The 27,899-nt window shown below is 40.2% G+C and overlaps 1 protein-coding gene across 1 annotated transcript; it reads right to left on the bottom strand.

Annotated features, from left to right (window-relative positions):
- Positions 1 to 521: 521 nt before the first annotated feature.
- efcc1 (EF-hand and coiled-coil domain containing 1) lies at positions 522 to 27,596 on the bottom strand. Its single transcript, XM_084726962.1, has 8 exons — positions 26,815 to 27,596; positions 21,784 to 22,214; positions 8,269 to 8,417; positions 6,995 to 7,130; positions 5,919 to 6,075; positions 3,381 to 3,539; positions 1,006 to 1,075; positions 522 to 854 (listed from the first exon to the last, which is right to left on the bottom strand). Exons 1-8 carry the CDS (start codon positions 27,481 to 27,483, stop codon positions 721 to 723), a joined length of 1,905 nt encoding a protein of 634 aa, XP_084583088.1. The 5' UTR covers positions 27,484 to 27,596; the 3' UTR covers positions 522 to 720.
- Between the last annotated feature and the right edge of the window lie 303 nt (positions 27,597 to 27,899).

The following is a 27,899-nucleotide window of genomic DNA, read 5'->3' as shown; positions in this document are numbered from 1 at the left end:
ACTGGCGAAATCGCAGCCTCAGCCATTAGCAAAAACGTGTGAGTGCTGTTCGCCTCGGCAGGTGATGGTAAACTCAGATCAAACTGTCAAACTAGGAAGCGTAGATCTAATATGAATCAGTATTCTGTTACTGCCTTGCCTATTTATCACCTCAGATGTTTTCAAAAACATATTTTTGTGTCCTGTTTAGCTGTAATATGAGAAAGTTTGTGAGGCAAAACAAAGCACCGCTGCATCACCCACCAGCTGGAGCTTCTTGTGGTCCGGTGCGTCCAGATGCATCCTCGCCAGATTCTGTACGTCTTCACCATTAGATGAATGAGACTGAGTTTCCTTTAAATTCTATCAGTAACGCTGGTGACCTGTTGACCAGTGAAGGGCGATACATTTCACAGACTAATTTATGCCCCTTTAAGGTTTAGCTTATTTCAACATTTTCACATTCAGAACTCTGTTGTGGAAAATCCATATTGGATCATGAAAGAGTTATGTGCAATAAAAGATCATGAAAAAAAACCATGTATAAGCACAGATTTGTTTTATATGTAATAAAGGCCTTTGCTACACTAATTAACATTGAAGACTAATATCCCATCGTAGATAACAGGGTCAGAGGAGTATATAAGCTACAGTATAATACACTATATACATTAACCAGCTTGTTTTATGTCCTTAAAAAGGCTGTTGGAGCATCACTGGCCCAGCAGGAGGCAGCGTTGATTAGCAGGAGATGATGAGGGCGTTGAGAGACTGCTGACTCTGTGTCCTCTCCAGAGGTCCACCAGTGGACAGAATCTCACAGGCAGCCAGTTCATGATAGAGCGCGTTGAGCACCTCCAGGATGTGGGCCTTCCCTGCGCAAAAGACAGAACAGATGTAACCGCCGAGGGAACCGTGTTACGAGAGAGTTTAATTCAATTCCCCACCATGAGTTAACTGTAAATTTTCATTATCACATTTCACAGCACTTGTATTGATTTTATTGGGCGTGTGAGCTCGGCTAACCGTGCTGCGGGTCGCTGCAAGACTCCAAAGTGCTGAGCAGGATTTTCCCCAGAGACCTCCGCGAGACGTTCTGAAACAAGAGAGAGCTCCTCTCAGATGGCCGTCAGGCAATTAACAGGCACTTAAACAGGCGATCTGAGTTCTGTAACCACAGAGGCTCCAACACATGTTCAACAAGGGACATTAATTTGCTCTCAGATCTATGATCAGTCTCACACTGTTAGTGTTGGATGACAAAAGAATGCACAAAAACACGTCAGTCATATGACAAGTAAGACATCTGTTTGCTTATTCAATAGGTAAAAGTGGACTTTTAATTTCAAAGTAGACGTGAGTTAATATCCGTACAGAAGTTTGTCCTTGAACAACATTAGTGGATACTTTTAATTTGCTTTTCTTTCTGATGTCTGACCAGAGAAAATTATTGATGGGTATTTAGAAAATGTCAAGTATAAAATTGAATCCACACACCAGAACCTGCTTAGTGTTTATTTTTTATTTCAATGTGAAAAATGTATTTCTGGTCTGAGACATCAGTAAAATCAGAGATGAAATCAATTTATTTTTTGTTATTAATTCAACACATTTTATTATTCATAAAATTAATTCAAAACTCTGACCTTAAAGTTTATTCTTTTTAAACTGAGAAGTCTGATTATACAGAAGATTATACTGAGGATTCTGACTTAACTGAGAATTGTGACTTTAAAACTGAGAACTGTGACTTTAAAAGTGAGAACTGTGACTTTAAAACTCAGAACTGTGACTTTAAAACTAAGAATTATGACTTTAAAACTGAGAATTGTGACTTTAAAACTGAGAACTGCGACTTTAAAACTGAGAATTGTGACTTTAAAACAGAATTATGACTTTAAAACTTAGCATTATTAATTTAAAACAAAGATTTGTTACTTTACAACAGAGAATTGTACTTTAAACCTGAGGACTTTGTCTTTAAACTCTGAATACTGGCTATAAACTGAGCATTCTGACCTTAAAACTCCTCAGAACTCAGATTTTTTCACGTGCCCCTAATCCTCTCCCTCAGAAAATCATTCCAGTTCAGTGTGGGTGGATTTCTCTCAGCTGCCAACCCAACAAAATGATTTTCATTACTGAGTTTCAGGGAAGAGTTTTAGCTCACATGATGGTCTGACTGTTGTTTACAAGATTCTGCACTGTGCTAAAAAATCAAACCAATATGTTCAGGACTTATACTATAAGAGCAAACAATTTCTTCAGGTATCTTCAACTAGGATATCATTTTGACTAAAATATGAAAGTTACTTAAGAAAAAGGAAGTCTGATTAGGATATTAATCAATACATAAAGGTAATAACAAAAGAAAACTGATCTCAAGGATTCATTAATCGTCATATGTTAAATCATGGGGAGAGACAGACGCTGACATAAAGTTAAGTGAAGACGACTGGTTAAACAAATAGTTCCAGTCAACAGTGTGGACACACGTCTCATTCAGTGTTTCATCATTATTATTTTTTAGAAGGAATGGTTCAGATTATACCAACAGCGTGTAAAGCTGTCATCAAAGCAAAAGGTGGTTGCTCTGAAGAACCTAAAATATCAAAGAGCGAAAATGTAGGTCAATAGGTGTGTCAGAGAAGAACATGGGTCCGCAATAAAAAGCAAAAAGACTCTCTGCACTTGTGATCAAAGATTCAGTATCAACGATATTATTAAATCTTTGATTGAAAGTGCAGAAGACAGTGGGCCAGGGTCTTCATTTTGCCTTGTTTTCACATTTTTTTCTAACTAAATAATTCCACATTTCATTTCTTTGATGTCTTTAGCATGAATCTACAATGTAGAAAAACAATACAGATAAAGAGAAAACACTGAATGAGGGGTGTGTGACTGTGAAGATGTGTCAAAACTTTTGACCGGTGCTGTATGTGGGATAGTTTCTACTACCTCGAGCTCAGACTTGGAAAAAAAAAACACAAAGTAATAGTTGGAGAATGTGAGGTAATATGTCTGCTGGTCATTTTTTTCATGTGTTCTAATATTTCCTCTTATTGCGTAGCTGTGGTAACAGAGATCAGATCTATATTCAGCCGCAAGCTTGATTTTAATTTCAGCGTAATGCGTTTGGGTAATGTGCAAACTGGGGTGAAAAGAACAGGACAGATCTTTATTACAAATACTACCAGCAGTTTTTAAAAAAGTAAGAACTAGAAAACAGCTGAGTTTAGAGTTTCCTATTATCCCTGAGTGGATAGAAATAGTACTACTAATACTGTGAAATGACTGTTTTTTTTTTTTTTTTTTTTTGGGGGGGGGGGGATTAAAAAAGACTATAAAAGCATGTTGAAGCCTTGGTTATCAGCAGCTCTGACTGTATGACCGTGACTGACCAGGTCTCTGAGCTGCTGCAGGAGCTGCAGGATGTCCACCAGTTTCTCCTCCACCAGCGACAGACGGACCCTCTCCGTCTCCAGCATCTGCAGCTCCATCTGAAGCAGCTCCGTCTCCTCCGCCTTTTGCTGCAGCTCCTGCACCAGGGAGTCCTTCATCTGGAAGACACGACACAAACCAGTGACCTCCTTCTGCCTGCCGCAGGGTCAAGTCTTTACAAAAAAATTTAAAACTTAACAAAAAAAAATCACAATTCATGGCAAGAACATTACTATCTTGTTAATCAAACTGGGACACTCATGACAGTTCAAGACATAATATGCAACACAAGTGTGTGGTGGTGTCTGTATCTGCAGAAACTATTTTCTCATTATTTTGCCGTGAACAGGACGCTTTACCAACCCAAAACATCAGTATATGACATCTCAGGAGTGAGACACAACGATCCTACTGACTCTTTCTTTAGACTTCACAAAAGGAAAGCGTAATGTTTTCAATTATTTAATAGTTTTTTTTTATTATTCCTGGAACTGTCACTACTGTTTAATTTTTTTCCAACTCTGAGCAGCTTCTCCATTTCCTTTGTGCATTATGTTGTGGAACAATAATTCAACAGCACAGTCATAATTTTAAAAAAGTTCCTGGATACGTCTCAGTGAAAGGGACGTAGGATCAAAACCTCCTGACTTGAAAAGAAAACCAAATAATCCCACACACTGTCCATCACTTGAACTCTCTTTCAACCACAGAGTCTACATAGCTTTCTCTATATACAGTTTATATATTTGTATGCATACTGACATTTTTGAGTGTACTATAGATCCAGCATAGCATGGTAAATATCTGAAGTTACTGTGTGGATTTTTTTTATTAAAGACTCTGTTCGCCATGAACTTCACTGAGAATCTAGTTGCTCATGTTTCACTCTGGAGGCAGCAGTATGAAAGCTGGGCGACAGCCAAAACAGTGACGTGACATACACAAGACTGAACAGAGGACAGTGACAGGATGGTATGTTTTCTTCTGTGACAAGTTGTTGGAGCTGAAGTGAGCTGAAGTGAACTGCTGGGCTGATTTGGACCGAGGGAGTCGCTTAAGGTACGTTTATAACCGAATGTTAGGGAGGGTGAGGGGAGGGGGCGGCGGTGTCAGTTCGTGGGGCTTATATAATGTTGGGGGACCGTGGCTCCAGCACGCCACCGAGCCACGTTTCAGGTCCACCCAAAAATCATGAACACAGTTTAACGGTCTTACTCTGCAATTCGGTATTACATAGTTCTCGGTCTTTTCACACATTTTCAACAGTTATTTTCTATGTAAAAGACTTTAAAAATACAAAAGATTTTTAAGACAGGACTGCTGTTTTTCCGTATTTTTCTTATTCTCAACAAAATCAATTAAAAGAACTAAACCAGCAATGTGGGCCTCCTGTCTCTTTAAAAAAAAAAAAATTAAAGAATATTTTTTGGGGCTTTTTTTTGCCTTTATTTTGATAGTGTCAGCTGAAGACATGACAGGAAAAGGGGGTAGAGAGCAGGGATGACTTACAGCGAAGGGCCACAGGAAGGAGTTGAACTGGTGGCTGCTGCAGTGGACTGATAGCCTCAGTACATGGGGCACACGCTCTACCAACTGAGCCACACAGGCGCCCCACATTAACACTTGTTAGTACGATACATTCATTCATGATTTTGGTCTTTTAATAGAATTTGTTGGACAAAATCAAAATGTAGAATGCCACCAACCTCATCCTTTAAGATCAAACACACATCAAGCAGCGTGTTGTTACTAGAGCAGCTGGATGTGTCAGATTTAACATTTTCACCCTGCAGGCCTGCGAAACATCTTAATACAGTAAAAATTATTACCCAGTCTGTCAGATGTGGAGGTTAGAGTGAGCTTTCAGCCCACATCTTGTAGGTCTGCCTGCCAAAACTGCTTGGAAGTCCCTGCAGTGCACCTTTACGTCAGAGCATATTGAAGGACAAAGGTCTCACCCCACACATCCTGCACATAAACAAAGCCTCACAGTCAGGACTTTGTTTAGTTTTAACTTTTCCTCTCTGAGTGCTGAGACGTTTCTGGGAACACATTACGTCACGGTCCCTCCTCCCCCCCGCCTGTCTGTCCTTCCTGTGTTGTGAAAATACTACTCGACTGGAACAAGAGAGCTTTAATTTCTGATATTTCTAAGTGTCGTGCGGGACATGGGGGAGTGTCTCTGTGGTCGGATCCAGTGAGAAACAGCTGGAAACACACCCATACACACACACACACACACACACACACACACTGCTGGTGGTTTGGTTAGGTGGAAGCTGCAGGATGGTCCCACTAGCTGCGGTTTAGCCTTTGAAGCCGTCCACTTTCATAACAGCCTCCACCAGTCCTCTCTAATCGACTTTAACAACGCGCACACAGCCGCAAAATGACTTGTGATGTAGAGCAAGGCAGAACGTCGTCCAGGGTAAACAGACCCAGCAGAGGACGGTGCAGCAGCCCACCCTGGTGTGATGGAGGTCAGTGTTGGTTTGTACCTGGTCCATGTCTATCTCCGCCCGGCTCTCCTTCAGCTCCAGCTGCTTGTGCAGCCTGGTCACCCTCTCCAGGAGCTCCACCACCGCGCTGCAGCTCTCCTCGCTCCTGGAGCTCCCGAAGTTAGACATCAGCTTCTTGAACGCCTTGTCGTCGCACCTGATCAGCGACACAAAACAGAGGACAAAAAGTCTACCAGGGTTTTCACACTGCATATTCTTAGCCCTGATCAAAGAGTGAACCCTGGGAGTAGCCCTGGGTTACATGGAACAGCAACTAATGATTACATTCTAGAATAGGGCGTGACTTCTCTTTAACTGTCCTTATCCCCATTTCACACTGGCCATTTTTAGCCCCATGTTAAGTCAACTTTCTGGGGATAACTCAGCAAACTCGGGGCTAACCCTGTTCTGGAGCAGGGCTAGCAAGCCCTAGGCTAAAGTTGGGGTTAGCCCACTTTGGACCAGTGTGAATGCTTTCTTAGCCTGGGGCTAAATATGCTTTTAGCCCTAGGGTAAGTGCTGCGTGAAAAGCCCTTATCAGGCTCAGAGTTGCAACAAGTGTAAAATAGGATTTGAGTTTAACAAACATTGGTGGAATGATGGGTCTCACTACTGTGTTTTGGGATAAGTCATGTCTGAGCAAAAGTGCATTGTAGTGTTTACTATGTATTTATTCTATATGCACATTCTTTATTAAATGGAAACATTTTAGCATGCTAGCACAAATTACCGTGGTTGCTAACGTGCCATGCCATTGTTCCAATGGCCCATTATTCAGAAACCCAAACAGTCTGAAGAATGTCCCATTGGACCGAGAGCCCGAGAGCAATGCTCCGAAGTCCTATTGTTCTGAAAATACACAAATTTATATGGTATGCACTTAAATCTCCCATTAAGCCCATTAACGCTTTCAAAAAAGGGCAAAAAACACTTCAAGGGAGCATAGATATTGAGGAGTTTTTTGGGTTTTTTTTAGAATTTTGCAGTTTCTATCAAGCTTTTCTAATGTGATACTTTAAAATGCACATAAAAATATGTTCATGGAAGCACAGCTGCTGATATGACTATACGGTTACCTTTCTCCACAGCAGGACAGCCTGGTCAAGATCCTCTTCACCTCGTCCACCTGCCTCTGCTGATCTCCAGTCCACTTGTCCTCCTCCTCGTCGGAGGCTGCCTGGCCCTCCACCGAACGAAACAGCTGCTCCTCCACTGGACGTCACAACACACCATCATCATTAATATAATCACTATTATCATCAGCACAGAGCAGTGGTCATTAGTGTAGTTACTCTCCTCATCAACAGAAATTGTCACATGCCTTTGAGCAAAGGTAGCCCACCGTATCCCTATCTGCTCTCATTAGCCAACAGCACTATGGTTGTAATAAGCAGATACTAATAAGCAGGGTTTTGTTGGAAAGGTGCAAGTGCTCTTTTGATTCTCCACACCTAAATATAAGTAAAAATCATTAAAGCTGGGCTGCACCACTGTGGATTACATTAAATTTAATGCAGCAAAACATCAAACTCCAATTAAAAATGTGATGCAGTGTTAATTTTGAAGGAGGTGGTGGTTAAAATGGCTGCCTGTTTGAGATGGATGAACAAAATAATAACGTCCCTGTTCAAGGACAGACTCAACCTTCATTTTTTTGATGCTTCTTTTTTTTTTTCTTTCACTCAGTTAGTCTGTTAGTACAGTCTGTCTATTGCTGTAAGGCAGTCTCTTTTTTCTACTGTTCTACTGTTTTTTAATCTTCTACTTTTTGGCCACATTGCTCCTTTAATGTGGCCAACAAATGTTTCTGAAAAGAGGAATTACAGTTTCTCTGCCATGTCATAGGTAGGCTAACTAGGCTACCTAACTTCTTAGCAACCTTTTAGCAAACAGTGTAACATTTATGAAAATTTTTAGCTAGCTAGCAAACACTGTTATGTTTTGCCAACTTTTTAGCTGGCTAGCAAACAATTTTGCATATTGTTAACTTTTTAGCTAGTTAGCAAACAATGTAATTTTAAAAAAGGTTTTTAGGTAGCTAACAGTTAGCAGCTAGCAGTTAAGAGTTTTACCCTTCTTTTATATTCACTATGTCCCAACAGCACCCACATTTATTATTAATTTAGACAAGCAAGCATCTTATTATTGATTAAACTACCTAATTTTGGTTTACATCAATGAACTAAAACAAAGATTTATTTTTCTGTCCCACAGACCACAGACCTGATTTGAACAACACTTTGATTGAATGCATTTTTGTTGATGCAACCCAGTGAAATTTTCTTATCATCCCTGTGCAGTAAAGAGAAGTCGTGCTGTATGGCGTGCTTTCATGAGAAACATATCTTACTCTTATCCGGGGTCGTCACGGCACGCCCTGTCGGAGAACAGCGGTCATGTTGAGAGTCTGAGCAGCACCTCTGGCTTGGCCTGCTGCCAATGCTCAGCTGCTGCTCTGCCCTGGTGCTACCTGGGAGTCGTAGTTTGGACACCTCCGACCTGAAAAAGGAGCACTGTAAGTTCAATATAGCTGCTCGACTGCATGTTCTTTGCACATACATGACTCATATATGCTCCTATGTTTGAACATCTCTGCACATGAACTGACACTGACCAAGGGGCAAAAACTGCTCTTCAAATTTGCAGATGAGAAAAGCGCAGTCCAAACCAATTGCCGGCATCAAAGCGAACATATCAAGTAACACAAGGCAGTGTGTATTAGGCCACATCTACAACCGCCATGATAATTTTATAGAGGCCTGTGATGTTGTACGCCAAATCTGGGTGGGGTAATTGAAGCCAGACATTGTATCTTTAAGGCATTTTTACAGTAAAGTGGGTCAATGGCAGAATGGCGCTGTTACTGTGCAAGATGTGAGGTGAAAGCACGCTGGCTGACACTGGACGGAACAAAAATTTAAGCACATGAACAGTTTTCTGAGCTCTGTTACACATCATTTCATCTGCACATGAAAAGATATGTAACTTTTATTCCATACATCATGTTTTCACTTGCATCAAAGACAAATTCAAGCATTTGTTCCTGAAAAAAAAAAAGTCTGAGAGTGCAGTTTGCACCGATCAATCGTTCCGTAATGGTTTGAATTTGCTAGGTTTCTCCTGCTGTCTGCTCTTTTGTGTTGGGGGAAATCCGATAGGGGGCCTTCGTAAATCACAGAATAAGTGTTTCCAGATGATGATGTCTTGAAGAAAAAAAAATCTCGAAAAAGGGGTTTTCAACAGCCTGACTCGCTGAAAAAAAAAGAAAAAAAGTCAGGGAGCACTCATGCTTATATCCTGTTGGCACGAAGCAGACTATGCCGTAAGACAACATTATACTCTGCATCTGTGTACTGCTATAGGTTTCTTTGTGCAAAAAGCCACTGACTTCACTGACGGTCAATAATTGCAGCATGATTTCAGGCAATCAATCAGGGAGTTGTGTTTAAGTTAGCAGGGGCCAGGGTGCAGGAGAGAAGGGGTTGGTTCACGAAGGCCAGCAGCAGCTGCAGTCAGACCTACATGGATCTGGTGGATGCATGGACATGAACACACACAAAACTCTGCCGGTTGCTGTGGAGACGCTCCGACTCTGGAATGAACTGGTGGAGGGCTTTTTCAAATGCAGGCCTTGGTGTGACTAATTGCACTTTAATTGACAGTGGTTGGAGGAAGGCCGCAGCCGGTGTCCAGTGAATACTGTAGCGAGGCCGCAGCTTCTGGCTCGGCCCTTTGACACGCAGAGAGGTTAAAACATGGCTTTGTGTCTCCAGAGACAAAAAAGGGCTCCAACAAACAGACTCACTTTTGAGGCTGGTGAAACCAATGACCTCCTCACTGTCACATGAAAGCTAGTTTTTGATTTGTTTGAGATTTATACTGTTTAAAGGGATAGTTCACCAAAACATCAACAATACATATTTTCCTCTTACCTATAGTGTTATTTATGTGAGTGAGTCGCAAAGATGTTAGCCTTCTGTCAAATATAGTGGGACTAGATGGCACTCCTTTTTTATCACTTGATTTACACTTCAATACATGGTACATGATACAAATGATTGAATCAGTGCTTCACAAAATTCAGTAAGCAATATGAGGGCCAGTAATGGGTCAAGTCCAAGGATGGATTGATACCCACTTCAAACTTGGAAGCTGTAAGTTTTGCCACTTTTTATTTTGTTTTAGACTAGGTTGCACCAAGAAGGATTAATTTAATCTAAGAATAGTACTAATCAAAGTATAATAAAACTATTGTTTAAAATTAGTTAAACCAGATTTAAAATTAAGCAGAGTTCTGTTGCACAATTTAAAATTAATCTCCATTTAGGAAAGCCAAGTTTATTCATGTAAACTGAACTTAATCAATGTGGAAATGCGTGCTTACACAAATTAAAATAAATAAAGTAAAAAATTAATTTTGCTGTGCTGTTGAGATCCAGACGATTCAGCTGCTCTGTAGTCCTTAATAAAGCATTGCATTGTTTGTTTGCTTGCTAGCTTGCTAAAAAGTAGACAAAAAGAAGTAATGTTGTTTAGTAGCTATTTAAAAAATGTATTAAAATGTTATATTGTTTAGTAGCTAAACAAAAGAAACTTAGTTATTTTCTTAGCTAGCTATATATAAAAGAAAAAGGTTCTATTGTTTACCAGGTTGCTAAGAAGTACAAAAAAGTAGTATTGTTTGCTAGCTTGCAGAAATATAAAAATGTTATACTGCCTGCTAACCAGACAAAGAGTTTAAAAAGTTATTTCATTAGCTAGCAATTTTTTGTGCAATCCATCTAAAAAAAAAAAGGGAAGCTATTTTAAAACTTAAACCTCCTAAAGTGTAAATTTAAAGTTAAGACTGGATGACAGTTAAAACTGAAGTTTAAAGTTTGCTGCATGCAGTTAAATTTAATCCATGTTTAGAGTAAAAACTAAACTGTGAATTAAAGAGAGGTTCAAATTTAATCTTTCTTAATTTTAGATAAAGTTAAAAAGTTTGGTGCAACATAATTTAAAGTCAAATCATTATTTAATTAGTTTTTAAAATTAATTCTTGTTGGTGCAACTCAGCCTTAGAGTTTATTTCATAGGTGAACATGTTGATCTCAACATTAGCATGCGGTGCTGTTGCTACCACAGCTGGAGTGATGCTGGACTAATACTGTAATATTGAGGGACAGTCAAGACAAACTGTGTGAATGTTAAGCCTCATTTGAGTTCAACTAAATAATGATAGTAGTAGGTTGGATGCTTTTTGTAAAAAAAAAAAAAAGTTTATACTGCAGTGTGAGCTGCGTTACCTTTGTTGGCATACAGAAGACAGCCAGTTCTGCTCTGTGAGCCTCCTCGCTGGTGTTTGTGTGTGTGTTGCTGTTGCATGTAAATTTACTTAACAGACATGCACTGAAGGTAATGATTTAGCTACATATGAAAAAGAAATTGTCAAACTGTAGGAATTCATTTGCAACAATGTGTAAGTATGACTCGCACCCAGCAGCTAGTTTGCTCAAACCATAAAGTTGCCTTCTGGGCTGTGAGGTGAGGTCTACAGATAATGTTACACTTAATGTTACTGCACTAAATTACTTCATTTTTCATAACTGAATTACCTAAATGGATTACATCATTTATCATAAAGGAAGTAATTTGCAAAAACAACAAAAGAATGGCACTACTACAGCATATCACACTGAGAAAATCCATGTTTGCAACAGCCTTTGATCAAAGCACCAAATACATTTGAAAAACTCAACAGCAGCGTCTCTTTCCAGAAATCATGACCCGGTTAATCAAGATGATCCACAGATCTCGTTGTGAGAAGTTTCTTTGAACTATTTTCATTCTATCGAACGACACCCACCAGCTGTATTATTGCAAAGGCGGTAGTGTGCATCCACTTGTGGACAACAGGCTCATGCTTGTGACAGTATGGGATGTAAACATTAATAGCGTCCTCCTCGGCTGAGCTGTAACATTATTATCACTGAGCCAGCTGGCATGGTATTACAGTTGGTGGGTATAATTCGGTAGAAAAACAGCAGTTCAAATAATAGTGAAACTGCTCACAACAAGGTCTGTGGATGATCTTGAGTGACCGGGTCATGATTTCTGGAAAGACACATCATTGTTGAGTTTTTCAAATGTGTTTTATTGAGCCATCTGGTTCCATTATATTGGAGAGAAGGCAGACATCTCTACAGCAGATATTTCCAAAACTCTGCAACTCATACCAACCTATCAAGATGGATAAATAGAACGACAGGTAAGAGGGAAAGTATGTATTTTGGATTTTGGGGTGGACTATCCCTTTAAAGAGGGTCCATACTGAGCATGGAAATTCCAAGTGGATGAATACAGACACCTGAAAGTAGTCCAGTCAGACATGCTGGATAGTGGTCACATTGTGGGATGCAGCAGACACAGACAAAATTTGATCAGCGTTTCATTAGACAGGAATCAGAGCTCTCGCCAGTGGACCAAATGAAAAGCAGCATGGGTGGGTTTGACCTGCCAAAATGAAAATATCTGTTCATTTTCTTATTTTGCGGAGAGACAGAGAAAAAGTAAAATACATTGCCGACTTCAAAGTGTAATATGACTGTTCCTGTCTTCCTAGGTTTCTGCTGACAGTGACTTTATATAAGTTGGCTACCAGTAAGAAAAGGACAAACATAGTATAAACATACTTAACTGCGTAACTTAACTTATGTAACTACATAATTAATGTACTTATTTTTGTGCCATCGCTAACCAAACTGTGATAGTTTCACAATGTTAACAACGTGAAGGTCTTAACTTCTTAATTTACATTCATTATACTATATGTAAGCTGCAGGCACATACAATATATGGGTGCAAAATCATGCACCAATGAACAAGCTCCAATCTTAGCATGTTCTCAGTACTATGATATCTGTGACAGATAAACCTCTAAGACGTTGGTGGAGACCAAAACAAAGGCAAATAGAGAGTGAACACTGCACTTAAATTTGCCCGATGAAAAGACACACAATTTCAAATGACGGTCAATATATCTCTGAGTTTTTTTTAGCCTTTTTTTGTTTTATAGCCTGCTATTGATCAGTCACAGTGCTCTAATGAACCCTGTTTCCAGCAGCAGAACAGCAATTTTCTGAAAAAAAAAAACAAAAAACAAACAAACAAAAAAAAACACCCTGATAAACCAACTGTACACTCCCCGCTCGGCACCATACACTGTAACAGACAAAGTTAGCATTTAGCATATGAAGACAGATAAATGTCTACCAGCTTTAAATTAAAAAAATATATGGGTTCAAGTTTCATGTCAGTCAGGACTGTGCATGTGTGCAGTAATTGGAAAGATACACTACTTCAAATGAATACAAATGTTGCTTCATGTCTGCTGGACTAATAAATTCGTACTTTGTTTAAAACATCTGAGTCGTAAAAACTTTACAAGGTAAATAAAAGGACATTTAGTATTTTGTTATGTTTGGCTTTTGTCTCATTTAGAAGATAAAAAACTAAACAAAACTAAACTAAATTTTCTACGGTCGAAAATCAGTTTGAGAATCAAACATTTAGCGGTACATGCTTCATAATTCTCCAGGAAGTGGTCTACAAGTGGAGTAGATAGATAATCAATTGAACATTTCCTGCACTGCCTGGATGACTTTCCCCCCCTCCTTTATCAGCTTCCTGTATCAAAGGCACCTCTTCGCTTCTCTGCAGCCAAAATTAAATTGAGACTTGGAATGAACTTAGATTTTGAGAATAACACTAAAGTCTGAAATGAAAGCTTATTAAAGGAAATTCAAGTCTTTTCCTGTACTGCAAGTCATTATAAATTATTCTTCACAGAGAAAAAAAGCCGTATTGTTCTTTGATTACTGTATCATTGGTTTGACATTTAAGCTCTTGGCAGGAAAAACGCACTATGTGTTGAAGCATTTTGTAGCATGTAGGGCTAATTATTACTACATTCCTAAAGGAACACACACAGGAGTAAACTTACACATGAAGAGCTCTATTGTGCTATGTCAGGGTATTTCTAATTAATAGTATCCTGTATTCTGCCTTATTAGCAGAAGTCTGAAGCATTCTCTTGGCCTGTGGGGGGTAGTCCAGCTGTTTGTTGTTAGAGCTGGGACACCCGAAGTCCTCCCCGTGTTTATCACAGCGCGGCGCTGAAGTGAACTTTCCGTCAACACTACACCCCCCCGTCCCTGTTCCCCCTCCTCCACTCCCTGAAGAGCAGTTTCCTCTTTCAGGTGTCATCGGTCAATGACAGTCTCCTTTCTCTGCGGAGGTTAAAAACGAGGGCACGCCGTAAAACCTGAGCTTGAACTTGAAGGTCGGCGCTTGTCGGTGCCCCGCGGCGTGACGGAGACGGGTGAGGGGTCGTGTTGACATAGCTGACGGTTATTAATCAAGTCCTCTTGGGTCACACCCGTACAACCAGTCGGTGACTGGGATACAAATAAAGCAGTTTCAGAGATGTGACTAGTACTAAAAAAAGTGGATAGTTCAGATTATTTGATGTGGGGTTGCATCAGCTCCCGTGTTCTGCAAAGTAAAATAAATGACCATGGAGTCTGGTTGGTTTGGAAAGTGGGGTTGAAATGATAATCGGTTTCATGTTAAATTGCCAAAAAATTCCAGATGATTAGCATTGCTGTTTCAAATTTGATTACCATGATTTGAAAAACTCACAGTAAATACTCCAGCATGCATGAGGTTAATTTTGCGTCTGTGAAAACACTGACACCACAAAGGTCATGATGTCATTTCAATATAATATGTCAGTGTATATATCAGTACTTTTTGAATAATTTAAGCACATTTTAGCATTGTCACGACAAAAATGATAAATGGGATAATTTAATCATGATATAAAATTTTCATCTCTTATGAAGATTTGACACGTATAATGGTGGGTCCCCATTAGAAAAGGCTGTCTGATGGCAAAGTAAAGCAGTGAAAATATTCTGAATATAGCAGACACTTAAACTAATGTAGATTTTTTAAGGTGGACCTATTTGAAGTGGCTAATATGATAATACCTTGCGCCCTATTTAGACGATATATAGCGCATGGTCTAATGTGCAGTCGTATCCAACTCCACTTTGCTATTTAAATGACAAATAATCTGGGCACAAAGTAAGCCATGGTGCAAAGGGGTTCTATTTAGTCTCTTAATTAATCATAGGTGGGTTTTAATAATAGCAATGACAGTGGCGCTGCGCTGGGCGCAACTTTGCAGGTGTATGACAGAGCCCCTTTCCTCGCTGACCCTCTCCACAGCAGTACATGCTGGTGCCCCTCTTTGCTTTTCTAAACTGGGGGCACGTTGACCAGCATCTACACAGACTATCAATACGTACCTCATACAGCCCTACTTCAAATATTTTGAACTATGCCTTTAATCCAAAAAGCAATGGCTATAACATTTACAGAGGGTAGTTAAGCTTTCCTTAGCGAGCAAAGTGCAAAGAAACCCCCAAAGTCAAACAAATGAGGGTATTAAAAGTGGAGGGAAATATACATGGAGGCCAGTCCAACATGGGTGGGTGGCATAAGTTTATAAGATATTTCGTGTGTGTTGTATTTCTGCTGATGTCAGCATACCTCCAGACCAGAGAGAGGGAGCGCGGGGCAGCGGTTCAACGTGAAAATGAGCCCGCTTGGCAGCACGAGTTTTTGTAGGCTGTTCAAGAACAACAGTAAGGCAGCAGCAGCAGAATGTCCCACACATCCCTCGAGTGTGTCCTTTCCACATTATTTAAAGGAGGAGGAATGCCGCGGCCGCACCTGCTCTGCACAATGCTGCAGGCAGCTCTTGTGCGGAGGCAGATAAATGGTCCGCTAAGACCCTCCTCTCCCCTCCGCTCTCAGGCGCCATGCGGAGAGCATGAAAAGACTGCGAGATTATGCCTCCCCTGGGGCCTGCCTTTAGAGGGCCAGGGGTTAGAGGCATACAGGGAAGAAGTCTGCAGGCGTGCCGATAAAATGAAAAGTGAGTTTTAAACTTGCACAGAGGACACATGCACTTGGGTATGCTCTCTAGAAATCCTTGGACTGTATAAACAGAGACACCTGGAGTCAAGAGGACAGTAAAACTGAAGACGCTCAAAGTGATTTTGTGTCTCCACTCTCCAATCTTTTCTTTGGAGCACAAAAAGAAGATGGGAGACTGAATGAAGCCATCCTTCTCTTGTGGGCCTTGCAAAACATGTCCGTCATTTCATGAACAAACAGCGGAGTGTTTGCTTCTTCCTCCAGATGGTTAGACTTTCCTCCCCCTCGTTCCTTTTTGTTCCTCTCACCGTGCTTCCTTTTGTCTAACCCCTCTGGCCCACAGAGCTCTATAGGCTACAGTGACAGATTTAGACTCCCTCTACCTTCTGGAGTAAAACTCTGAACTAAAAGTGACACTTTTAGATGATCCCAGGACACAAAGACTTTCCTGTGCTAATCAACTCCTGTTGAAGGCTCAGCTCCCATCGGAGTCTCAGCCCCGGCTCTGTTCTCGTGCACAATCCAAAGAAATCACAGACGTGTTATGCAACACACCCACACATCTTCGGTTTCATACCGATGACTGCATTTTTTAAACTGACTTCTGCTGGGGTGATGATGGAAAATTGAAGAGGGGAGTTCCAGGATGAGAAAATTGTACATCAACAAACACTAAAAAACAGTAAAAAGGAAATCAAATTAATGCATATTAACTTGTCCTTTCAACACTTAATTTTTTGACTGATCCAACAAGAAAGGAAAGAAGTGTTAAAGGTCATGTAAATCAACAATAAATTGGTGATCTGAGTTTGTAACACCATACAAGTGTGTGCTATTAACCACCCAGCCAAATTTAGATGATCGTTAAATATATAAAATGAGGTCTCAAAATCATGAAAAGTAGTTTACAAAATGAAACAAATGAACTGAATACATTTAGAAGAAAAGGGCTGGATTGAATTGCCGAATGGACTTGTACATGGAGAGCGGCAGACACCACGGACGCTTATCAGTCCTGTTTAAACCCTCTAGAGTCCATGTTCCTCACATGCACAATATATCAGTTTCTGTAGTGGCCCCATGGACAAGTCCGTGGACAAGTCTGCGTGGTCACAACAAATCGGAGGTACCTGGAGAGCTGCACAGAACCTCCATGAAATTTACACCACACAGCCTTTAGTGGACCCTCCTGCTCTCACGGACACCGAAAGTATAACGGCCTTAGAAGTGCCGCTAGACAGATTTTGTCTGGCTAGCTTATTTCACCTCTTTCCAGTCATATGCTAAGCTAAGCTAACTAGCAACCAACACACTCTCAAAGCAGTTCATGGAATAGTTACAAAGTCTCATCTATAGATTTGTTTACAAGGACTCAAATTTTCCATTTTTTCGTCAACCGCTGCTCTCATTTCACCATCAAGTTAGCAATAATACACATGCAACGTCTGGTCATACTTTCAAAATAAAGCTTGCTGAGAAACATTTCAGTTACAGTTTGGTTAGTTTTGGCACCAGAACTACTTGGTTAGGTTAAGGACAAGATCACGGTTTGGATTAAAATACTTCCTTCGTGCTTCCTGAAAACAATCAGCACTGACTGGTTTACACAGGAAAGAAACCCCAGTCTACTTTGTGAAAGTCCTGTGTTTTATCTATTTGCACCGAACTCGCACCACCTGGTTTACCATACAGAATGGGAGTGGCATCAATCTTATCATCTAGCTCTAGTGAATTAAGTGAATAAGTGTTGTTCCCAAAAAGTCCACCTATTCCTTTAAATGTTCCAGCTACAAAAATATTCTCTGGGGTGCACTGATGCCAGGAAAAATGGGTTAGGGCTCATATTAGGTGCTTTAATAACATGAGCAGGGTTTGATTTTAATGTTTTGGTTTTTTTTTCTGACATGCCCAGTTGGCCAATTGGGTCAGACAAATCCATTGCATAAAGTCAGTTTTTACGTGCTACTCACTTCTGTTCCAACAACTTGACACAGAAAAAAAAAATTCTGTCACTGTTCTCTGGCTCTGGTGGTTCAAACCTGTCTGGACATGTCCTATAAAGCTGCATGTTTCAGGCCATTTTCGAGTTGTAGCGGTGTTTGACACTGAGACAGTGGAGTGGACATGCCCCCAACGTCTCAGAGCAGAGAAAACTGATGATTTGGAGACCTAATTTTATGTACTTACAAAACTGCCTGGGTGGTTAATAACACATATTACTGTGGTGTGACAAACTCAAAGCACACATTTATTGTTGCTTTACAGTATCTTTAATTCCTTTTACCACTTGCACAATTGGGAAAGCGGGTTGCTAGATTTACTAGACCTGGCAATCCTTATTGTTGAGCCCTGATAAGGATGCATAAGCATAGACTATCTCAACCTTTATTATCACTGTGCTTAAGTGGAATCCACAGGACAGAAGCAGCGCCAGCTCTCACCCACCCGCAGCTCCGTAACTCTGTATCTCTGGGATTCAGAGGCATCAAGCTAATCTCATTACTTGTCACAGCAGTTTAGAAATAAGCCGCAGGGATAAAGTTACGGTCGACGACTTCAACAGACCCCTTGACACACTCGCTGCATCCCTAAACCCACCACATACGATCCGCGACACTGAGACCGCGTGTTGAAAGAGTAATGACTTAATTGAGCTGTAATTCAGACTTCATAAGCAAGATGTAGAGGAGGACATAAAAAGCACTGCATCTCACTCGAATCTTAAAAACACAACACCTCAACTGGCACCTTTCTCTGGAAGTAACTGTGTCCTCAGATGAGACGTGACTGAGCAAGCATTGAGGCTTTCAGGGGGAATATTCATGGAGCTTGGTTGCTAAGATCCATAGGACGGGGGTGCCTATGTGGTATTGTTCATTTGGGAGCGGAGTGAAAGAAGTGAGCAGAGATTGATGAGAACGGTCAGTCTGTTGAGGTTCTCACTCAATGGAGCTTTCTCTTGACAAGTCAGAGCCTTTGTGGTGTTGAATTATTTGCCATTAGGGTATCAATGGAGGGGCAGTGAAAAGATTTTGGAACGCTGTCTGCATAGATTAGCGGAGTTTAGGGTTAAAGGGAGGGGATTGTGGTTATAAAATTTGTTATTTAGAACCACCTAATGCCAGGTAGTCAAGAGGACTTCAATCATATGGGTCTAGTTGTGTCTGAGCTTGTCTTACACTCTTAGAAATAAAGTACTAACTAGAAATATAAAGGGTTTTTTGGCTTGTCCATATAGGAGAACCCTTTTTGGTTCATGTTAGAGCCTTTTATAAAGATTTCACTTGGAGGAGAGTTCTATCTAGAACCCAACATAAAGGGTTATACCAAAAGAAAAACCATCTGTTAAGGATTTCACCCTGAGCGCCCTATGAGAGGTTCTCCGGAGAACCTTTTTATATTCCAAGGGTTTTACCAAGAACGCACACAGGGGGTTTTATCAAGAACCTTTTTATAGTCCAAGGGATGCATCTAAAACACAATCGGGGGTTCAACCAAGAATCTTTTTATATTCCAAGGGTTAGGGTTATATGCATATAGAGCACACTTAGGGGGTTATATCAAGAACTTTTGCATATTCCAAGGATATTATTTAGAAGATACCAAGGGAGTTTTACAGAGAACTTTTTTTGTATTCCAAGGGATTTATGTAAAACAAACTCACGTGATTTTACCGAGAACCTTTTTTATATTCTAAGGGTTTTACCTAGAACACACTCAGGGGATTCTATCGAGAACATTTTTTATATTCCAAGAGTTTTACATAGAACATATTTAGGGACTTCTATCAAAAGCCTTTTCATATTCCAAGGGTTTTAGCTTGGGATTCTACTGAGAACCTTTTCATACCCTAATGGTTTTATCTAGGACAAACTCTAGGACAAAGAGTTTTACAGAGAACCCTTTTATATTTCAAAGGTTTAATCTTGAGCACACACAAGGGGGTTCTATCAAGAACATTTTTGTATTCCAAAGGTTTTATCTGGTACATATTAAGGGGGTTCTACAGAGAGCCTATTTATATTGCAAGGTTTTTATCTAGAAACCAAGGATTGCTGAAATTCTTTGAAGAACTCTTTCTTCTAAAAAAAAGTTTCTTTGGATTGAAATTGTTCTTAATGGAATGCTTGATAAACCTTTTCTCCAAAAAAGCTAATGGTTGTGGGTAGAACCTCAGCCCTTCAGACAAAACCCTTTTGGAACCCTTATTTCTAAGACTGTGGGTCTGGTTGTGTGTGATTGAGTCGTAGAGATCATAATAACAGCATTAGGGTGGATGTTACAACCATTTAGAGACATCTGCTACCTAAGAAAGCCAGACCTGCAGACACTGATTATATGGTTGGAGCAGGGACAACAGACACAGAGATAAACATTAAACCAACGGCTTTGTACTTTAGAAGTCCAATTACACCCTTACTTCCATCAAAATGAATAGTTCCCAACAGTAGCGGAGCTCAGGCAGGACCGGCCCGCCACACACGATGCCTGTTAAATAAACTAAGACACAACAAGGCTGAAAATTGGGATAGTAAACCACATCAAGCCTTCATAAGTGGCATGGCAGGGTTTTCCAGGCATGAGGCCAGAAGTAAACAAAGTCATTTTATTCTCGGAGGAATTATAATTCATTATGGTTCATTCTGGCCACAAAGGCCTCTCTAATGCAATAACCTGCCAAAACACGCCGCTCTTTCTCATGCCATGATGAACAGCCAGACACTTGTTTTGCTCAGCGTTTGACAGCTGATTGGATCTAATGAAGAGGTAAAAAAGGTCTTTGTCTAGGCTGTGCACTCCGTCTGTGACCCTGGGACAGAACTTGCTTTGATGTATCAATGTGATGCGGATGTAACATTGCAGGAAATGTTCAAAAATGTTGTTCCAACTGTAGCAATTTCCCTTTCCAGTGGGGCAGTAGCCAGGATTTTAGAAATTCGGAGGTCATGATTGCAATGCCACTTGAAAACTCTGACCAAACACCAAAAGATTCTACTCTATAAATTCTTAAAATATTTTTTTCATATTCAAAGTTCTCAGAGAAAAAGAGGACATGACCTCACTGAACTCGATGCCCCTGCCTCTCAAACTAGTGTTCAGAGTTTATCTTCAATATCAGATATGTAGTTATGCAATAAACAATCACATGAGCAAATTGTGGAAAACACCTAAATAATAATTTCTGAAATGATTTCAAAGGAGAAATCTGTTTCTATTTTACTGTAATAAATCATAAAATTACAGTGATACCTCATCGAGATTAGGGAAACATGTTAAATTGACATACTCGCCTCTCAGACACAGTGACACAGCAGCTGCAGTGTCCTGTGAATTTTCTGTTCTGGGCTGTACCTTGTGATAGTTTGCCCATGTCACAATAATTAGACTTCCAAGTGATGCTGAATGTTTTCTGAATGTGTTAGTGTCTATTTATGAGTCGTAACAAATCAGTAATAATCTTTAAGAAGGAGATGATGTTTGAAACGGTTAAATTGAGCAATATGTTAATGGAGTCTGGTGGGCAGTAAATTCACTTTCAAATTATTATGTGATCCGCTGAACAGCACCTTTTTTAGTGGGAAATCTTAAGTTTTGTTGACCTGATAAAATGTAACATTTGTACAGAAACACAGTCTATCTTTACAGAGTACATTGATGCCGAATTGACAAGAAGACTGTCGACATTTGATGCCTTTTATCTTGTGTTTCTAGAGTTATATGTTTTTTCAGACAAGTAAGTAATTGTAAATATATCATATTTTTTAAAGGGAATTTGGTGTCATATTTTCACCAACGTGCAGGAAGAACTAGTTAACTCAAGCTGGCAATATGCATATTTTTTTTAAACATTTTTTCACCGTGTCCCCAGTGCCTTTACCTGTAGTATAGGAGTTCTGATTCCAGCTGGAGGATGTGTCTCTGCAGTGCGGGCACATGACTGGCCTTGGTTTCCAGTTCCTTCACCTTTCCCAGGCCGCTGAGCAGCGCCTGCCTGGCCTCCTCCACCTTCCTCCTCATGGCCACCTGCTCCCTCTTCAGGACTTTGTTGCAGTCTTCCAGAGCCGCCACAGTCTCTTTAGAGCTCCAAAGTTCTTGCTCCAGTCTCTGATTGCACAGCATGGCCTCCTCCACCTGTCGGTCTCTGGAGCTCCGCAGCAGCTCGATCTCGTGGATGATGTTCTGCAGGCTCTTCAGGTTGCTGTGGGTGCTACTTTTCAGGCTCATGCTTTTCTGGGCAGCTTGTTTGTGGTGGGCCACGAAACAGCCCTCCTCTGGTTTATGTTTGGAGTGGCTTTTCCATAGTCCTACCTAAACAGAAGTGCAACAGATGACTAGAGGAGACAAGGTCACAATATTCTCTAAAATCAATATTCCACCTGCTCAGTCACATTCGAATTAATGTGACTTAGCAGATACGATTTTGGTATTTTCTTTTATTATTATTATTTTTTTAAATATGGAAGTTGTAATGTCTTTATCATACAGTATTTGGAGCAACATATGCTGCCATCCAGGCAACATCTTTTTGAGAGACATCCCTGCTTTTTCAGCAAGACAATGCCAAGATACATTGTGCACATGTTCCAACAGCGTGGCTTTGTAGTAAAAGAGTTCAGATACTAGACTGACCTGCCTGCAGTCCAGACCTGTCTCCCATTGAAAATGTGTGGTGCATTATGAAGCACAAAATACAAGACCCTGGATTGTTGAGAACCTGAAGTCATATATCAAACAAAAATGACAAAGAATTTCACTTTCAAAACTTCAACAATTGACCCTTTGCTCAGCCTCACCCCAATCAGTACCTGTCCAATCATAGGTTAGTAACCGTGACTAGAGCTGTCAAGCTTTCCATTTCTTTACACGGTGAAGCAGTGTGCAGGAGGCTCTGAAAAAGAGCGATACTTCTTCTCTCAAAAACATGAAACCAAAGAGCACACATGTGGGGAAATGCACTTAACTCTGTCTTCATCTGCTCTAACATAAGCTGCGAATGTTAGCATGTGTGGCTAACTAACACTAGCTCACTAGCTGCAGTAACTTTACCTCCAGCCAAACTTGTTAAGATACTCCTGCATCTGCATTTGTCCTGTGGGGGTTTAAGGAGGAGGAAGTGGGCTGATGCAGAATCAAAGTGGGCCAACGACGATGCATCTCTCTCTGGCTTACTGTCTCAGGTCTAAGCTGAGTTAGCTTAGCTCTTATCCCAACTGTCTGGCTGGTCTGGCTGGGTGACCCATCTCAAGGTCCATTGCACTAAGCAAGTCCCTGTGCTTCCTTTTCCCACATAAATGAGTGTATTTCTGTCATCTACCAAGTAGATATACCTACGGTATTTCACCATCTGACCAATGTTTGCTGAAATGTGAGCTAGCTTTAACCTTAGTCTGTAGCATAAATGTTAGATCACGTATGCAGCTGCTAGATAACTTAGCATAATGACTTTCACAGGGTTCTTGTTTTAAAACGTGTCAGATGGAAACATTAGCATGTCTTTTCAGCTGAGTCAAGGAGTTAGCATTAGCAGTAGCCTACATCAGCCAGCTACACTTATGAAATCTGCTTGTGAGTCATTATTTTAGCTGACAAAATCCACCGTTGTCAGCTAGAAATGAGAATCTGCTTTTGTTTACTTCTCTAAGGAATCACAGATCTCGTTTCAACAATTACTCCCAATTTCAATGTTAAATCTACCACTGTTATCACCAAAAACTGCATAAATGCAGTGTGAGAATGGAAAGTTTGGTAGGCTTAGCAACAGTAACTAAGGAGGGTGGGGCTTTGCATTGGGTAAAGTAGTGCCCTGAGTCCCTAGACACTGACTGAGTGTTGTTAAAAGAAAGGTGTTGTATAACACTGAGAAATGTGTCCCTGTGCCAAGTTTTTTAGAACATGTTGCATTAAATTCAGACAAGTGTATGTTTACAAAAAACAATAAAGTTAATCAGTTTGAACATTAAATATCTTGCCTTTGTGCTGCATTCATTTGCATAAAGTTTGAAAAGTTTCTGCAAATCATTGTATAAGTCATTATTCAAGGACAATGGATTTCTCACTTTCTAAAAGAATCATATCACATCATACAGGGTTAGTAATGGCAGCTGTTCAATGATAATAATATAATATAAGAACATAATATATATTTCTTTAACACACTGGTATCTCATTGGTAGGTACCCAAGTTCAGGTAGGAATCAGCATTCAGAAGGAAAAAATGCTATCAGAACGTCTCTTGATGAAGGGTGATGGGATTTTCACTGTCTAACAATTCATCAAAATATGTTACATCTCATAAAGGGTATATAAGTTTTAACTGATGCTGTTATTAATGATCAATAAGTAATTTACTAATGATGACTAGATCAGTTATAAGCCGTGGGTTGCCAGGCTGTGGAAAATCCCTGTAGCTGGTGTTTACTTTCTTTCAGGATGACAGCTGCTTTGTCGTCTTTGTTACCGCTTTATTTCAACACCCATCCTGTGAGCTGTTTGACCACTGAGGCTTACCTTCTTTAAAATGCCAGCAGGGAACCAAAATCCATTATGAACAACAGCAGACCTGATGGATTATCATAATGAATGGCTTATGAACATTTATAATTACACAAGACTATCTCGCTGTTGGCTTGGTAGACAGTGAGAAACCTGTTACGATGAGGCACAATCTGTGAAGGGTTTATGACTTGTAACTAGGGCTGGGCAATATATCGATATTATATAAACAATATAGACAATGTGACATGAGACTAGATTTCGTGTCAGATTTTGGATATCATTTTATCGTGATGTCTTTTTCTGGTTTTAAAGGCTGCATTACAGTAAAGTGAGGTCATTTTTGAACTCACAGGATTGTTCTTGCTGTATTTGTCCTATTGTGTTGATATTTTGTGAAAACACCGGGGCCGACCAGTACTGGATATGTGGAGCCTATGCAGATACCGATAGTAGGGAGAAAAAAAATCTGGCACTGATAGGGCTGGGTATCAATACCTTTAGGTATCAACTGAAATAACCTAGTACCAAGAAATATCGAAACTTCTCCAGTGAAAAAAATCCTTTTGGTACCAAGATCTAGGGAAACAAATGACCATTATATGTTTTTTTCACATCCAGTCATCACAAGTGTTCTTCATAAAGATGAACCTTTCAAAAAAAGCATCAAATGAAGCACTTCAATTCTATCTTTATCACTTTAAAGCTTCTGGTATTGGTGCTGGAATTGTATTTGTTTTAAACAATACCTAGGTACTACTGTATCAGCTGATTATGACTTTGTCTTCTTAAACAATTATGAATCAGTCAGAGAGCCCCATGTACTATGCAACCCATTTGCTGTGTGTCACCCCCCCACCCCCTTTCCTGTTGTATCTTCAGCTGTCAGTATCAAAAATAAAGGCACCCCCCCTCAAAAAAAACCTGATTTTTTTTTTTTTTTTTTATCAATTATCAAATTAGTTTGTGATTAATTTGTTTGTTGTCAGACAACATATCACTAACACCAATATAGCAGTGATAGACCAATATTGTGCTGATAGTATCAGTCAACATACATTATCTGTCTGGATCCAGAAAGCACTAATAATCATCTCTACAATACTGCTGCAATACCGTGGTGTTAGGTTAAAAATATTGTAATATTTGATTCAGTCCATATCACCCAGCCCTACTTTAAACTACTGGCTTTATTTGTAATTTTAAATTGTTAGGACTGAAACTATTATTTTTATATTAAATTATTTGGTTTTCTCAATGAATCGACTGATAGTTGTTTTAAAATGTCAGAAAATGGTAGAAAATGTCAATCACTGTGTCCCAAAGCCTAAACCTCAAATGTCTTGTTTTACTCACAGGTAGGGCTGAATTACTACTTGAAATTATTGTGTTGATATTTTTTGAAAATACTGGGGCCGACCAGTACTGGATAATTGGAGCCTATGCAGATACAGATAGTAGGGAGTATTCCTTGAAATTTTTATCAAAACCGCAAAATGGACTACCACAGTTCAAATCACAGGCTGTACAGTATTTGTTAAAGGCAAAATGTGTGTTGTCAAAACACCATTTCAAATGAAATATTGTGGTGCTGCAGAGGTGTCCTGGCCGACACATTGTTTTCTAGACGTCAGAAAACATCTTTGTTTGGTACAGATCAATGCCAAAAAAAATGCCACGCCATAAATGAAACCTCTCATGATAGTTAAGTTTCATATCAGTCGTTATCAATAATTACTGATGATGTAGACTGTGGCTGACAACATGTTGTTTACTCTGAGGTGGAACAATATTTGTAAGGATGACGATTGATGCTTTCACAAAATACACAACCGATGAGATTTTTTGATAAATAATCATTAATAATGTGCATATAATGACTAAATATGTAAAGACAAATAATAAAACAGCTAGAACAGTCACTTTAAATCCTTTAAAACCAGCACTTATGACATGTCACAATATAACTACATCCAAAATCTATCACGACATCAAATCACAATATGATAATATTGATATACTGTCCAACCCTACAATAATCGATTATCCAAATACTTGCAGTTTAATTTAATAATTGATTAATTATGAATTAATTGATTAATTGCTGCAGCTCTATAGATTGTTTACTAATGCTTTATATATCAGTTACAAGCCAACAGTGTTGAGTTGAGTGTGGTGGCAAAGGGTGTCTTGGGGTCCTATGCAAGAATGTGCCCTTCAGTGATGGTGAGCAGGAGCACCCCTGTTCCCTGATACCAGGACTTCTACACTATGTTGGCGTTATTAGGGGCTGTGCAATCCAACTGAAACATATACATTATAAAAAAAATATATAAACAGCTTCATATTCAAAACTTAAATCTAGTTTTTTGAGAGTCTACTTGGCAGAATACTCTTTTGCAACAAGCCCTCTCACCTGCAGAGCCAGACAGCGGGCATCACTGCTCTGAAGTGCGGCTCTCATGTCCTCTATCAGCTCCCTCAAACTCGCATTCTCGTCCTCCAGTTTGGATATTCGGTCCTCCGCCTCCTCCAGCGCCACGATCTCCTCGTAGCACTCCTTGGAGCAGGACCCGAGCCTGCAGCCGGAGGCGTGCCGTCCCTCCGAGGAGCCCCCGCCGCTCACGCCCGCGGACAGCAGCTTCTCTCGCCGCCTCAGAGGGCTCCTCAGGCGGATCTGAGTCTCTATGTGCTCGCTGTCCTTCCCGACCAGCAGCCGGCCGTTCTCGTACTGACAGCCCGCCTTGGTGCTGAAGTATCCGCACAGTTTGGCGTGGAAGTGCCTGAAGGTGAGCTCGCTGGGAAGATGATCCAAACCCCCTGCGCATTCCGTGTCCTCCGAGTCTTTGTTCAGTCCCAGAACTTCACACAGGATGTTAAAGTCCTCCACCGGGATTTTGCCTCCGCCTTGATAGTCCATATGATGGAAGATCTCCTGTAAATACTGATCCAACCCGGTGGCCAAGACTATAATCTCGTTCTCCACTCCCCGGTCCAGTCCGTAATGGTAAGCCAGAGTGCTGACTATCCATTGTGTCCTGCGCGCTGGTCTGCTGTACGGATCAATAGAGTCCATAGCATCCATCGTTTCTACTGAGCAGCATCATATTCAGTCAAATCTAACACTTTGTCTCCTCTAACATGTCCCTGTGAGTGTGTGTCCATCCTCTCAGCAGCAGAGACTCTGTGCAGGCTGACTGGTGGAGCTGAAATGAGGCGTGTGTTAAGAACAGAGCAGATTTGAATTTAGCACTGCCCCCAAAACCCAGAACCAGGGGTCCCAACCAGGAGCCACTGACACTGTAAAAAACAAAAAGTTGAGAAGACTCAAAATTTCAAGACAACAGACTGCAGAGATTTTTGAATTTTGAGCCCAACTCAAATTTTTAAGTTCTGAAAAAGTTTTACCAACTACTGATCTTTTGTTGAGATAATTTACTTTTCTTCTTTAGACAAACTTAAAGCTTTGAATTTTACAAACTCAAAACATTGTATTTAAAA

The sequence above is a fragment of the Lutjanus erythropterus genome, chromosome 2, assembly GCF_056507025.1.
Source record: "Lutjanus erythropterus isolate fLutEry1 chromosome 2, fLutEry1.hap2, whole genome shotgun sequence".
In the NCBI taxonomy this organism is placed as follows: Eukaryota; Metazoa; Chordata; class Actinopteri; order Lutjaniformes; family Lutjanidae; genus Lutjanus; species Lutjanus erythropterus.
This window is presented reverse-complemented; position numbering and strand designations above follow the sequence as displayed.

What these genes read in the sequence shown, in the direction of transcription:
- efcc1 (XM_084726962.1), bottom strand. Translation starts at nt 27,483, where the DNA reads ATGGATGCTATGGACTCTATTGATCCGTACAGCAGACCAGCGCGCAGG. An exon ending in CGTGACGACCCCGGATAAGA is followed by an intron (nt 7,131 to 8,268) that starts GTAAGATATGTT and finishes TGTGACGTCCAG; the next exon opens with TGGAGGAGCAGCTGTTTCGT. An exon ending in CGGAGATAGACATGGACCAG is followed by an intron (nt 3,540 to 5,918) that starts GTACAAACCAAC and finishes CGTGTCTTCCAG; the next exon opens with ATGAAGGACTCCCTGGTGCA.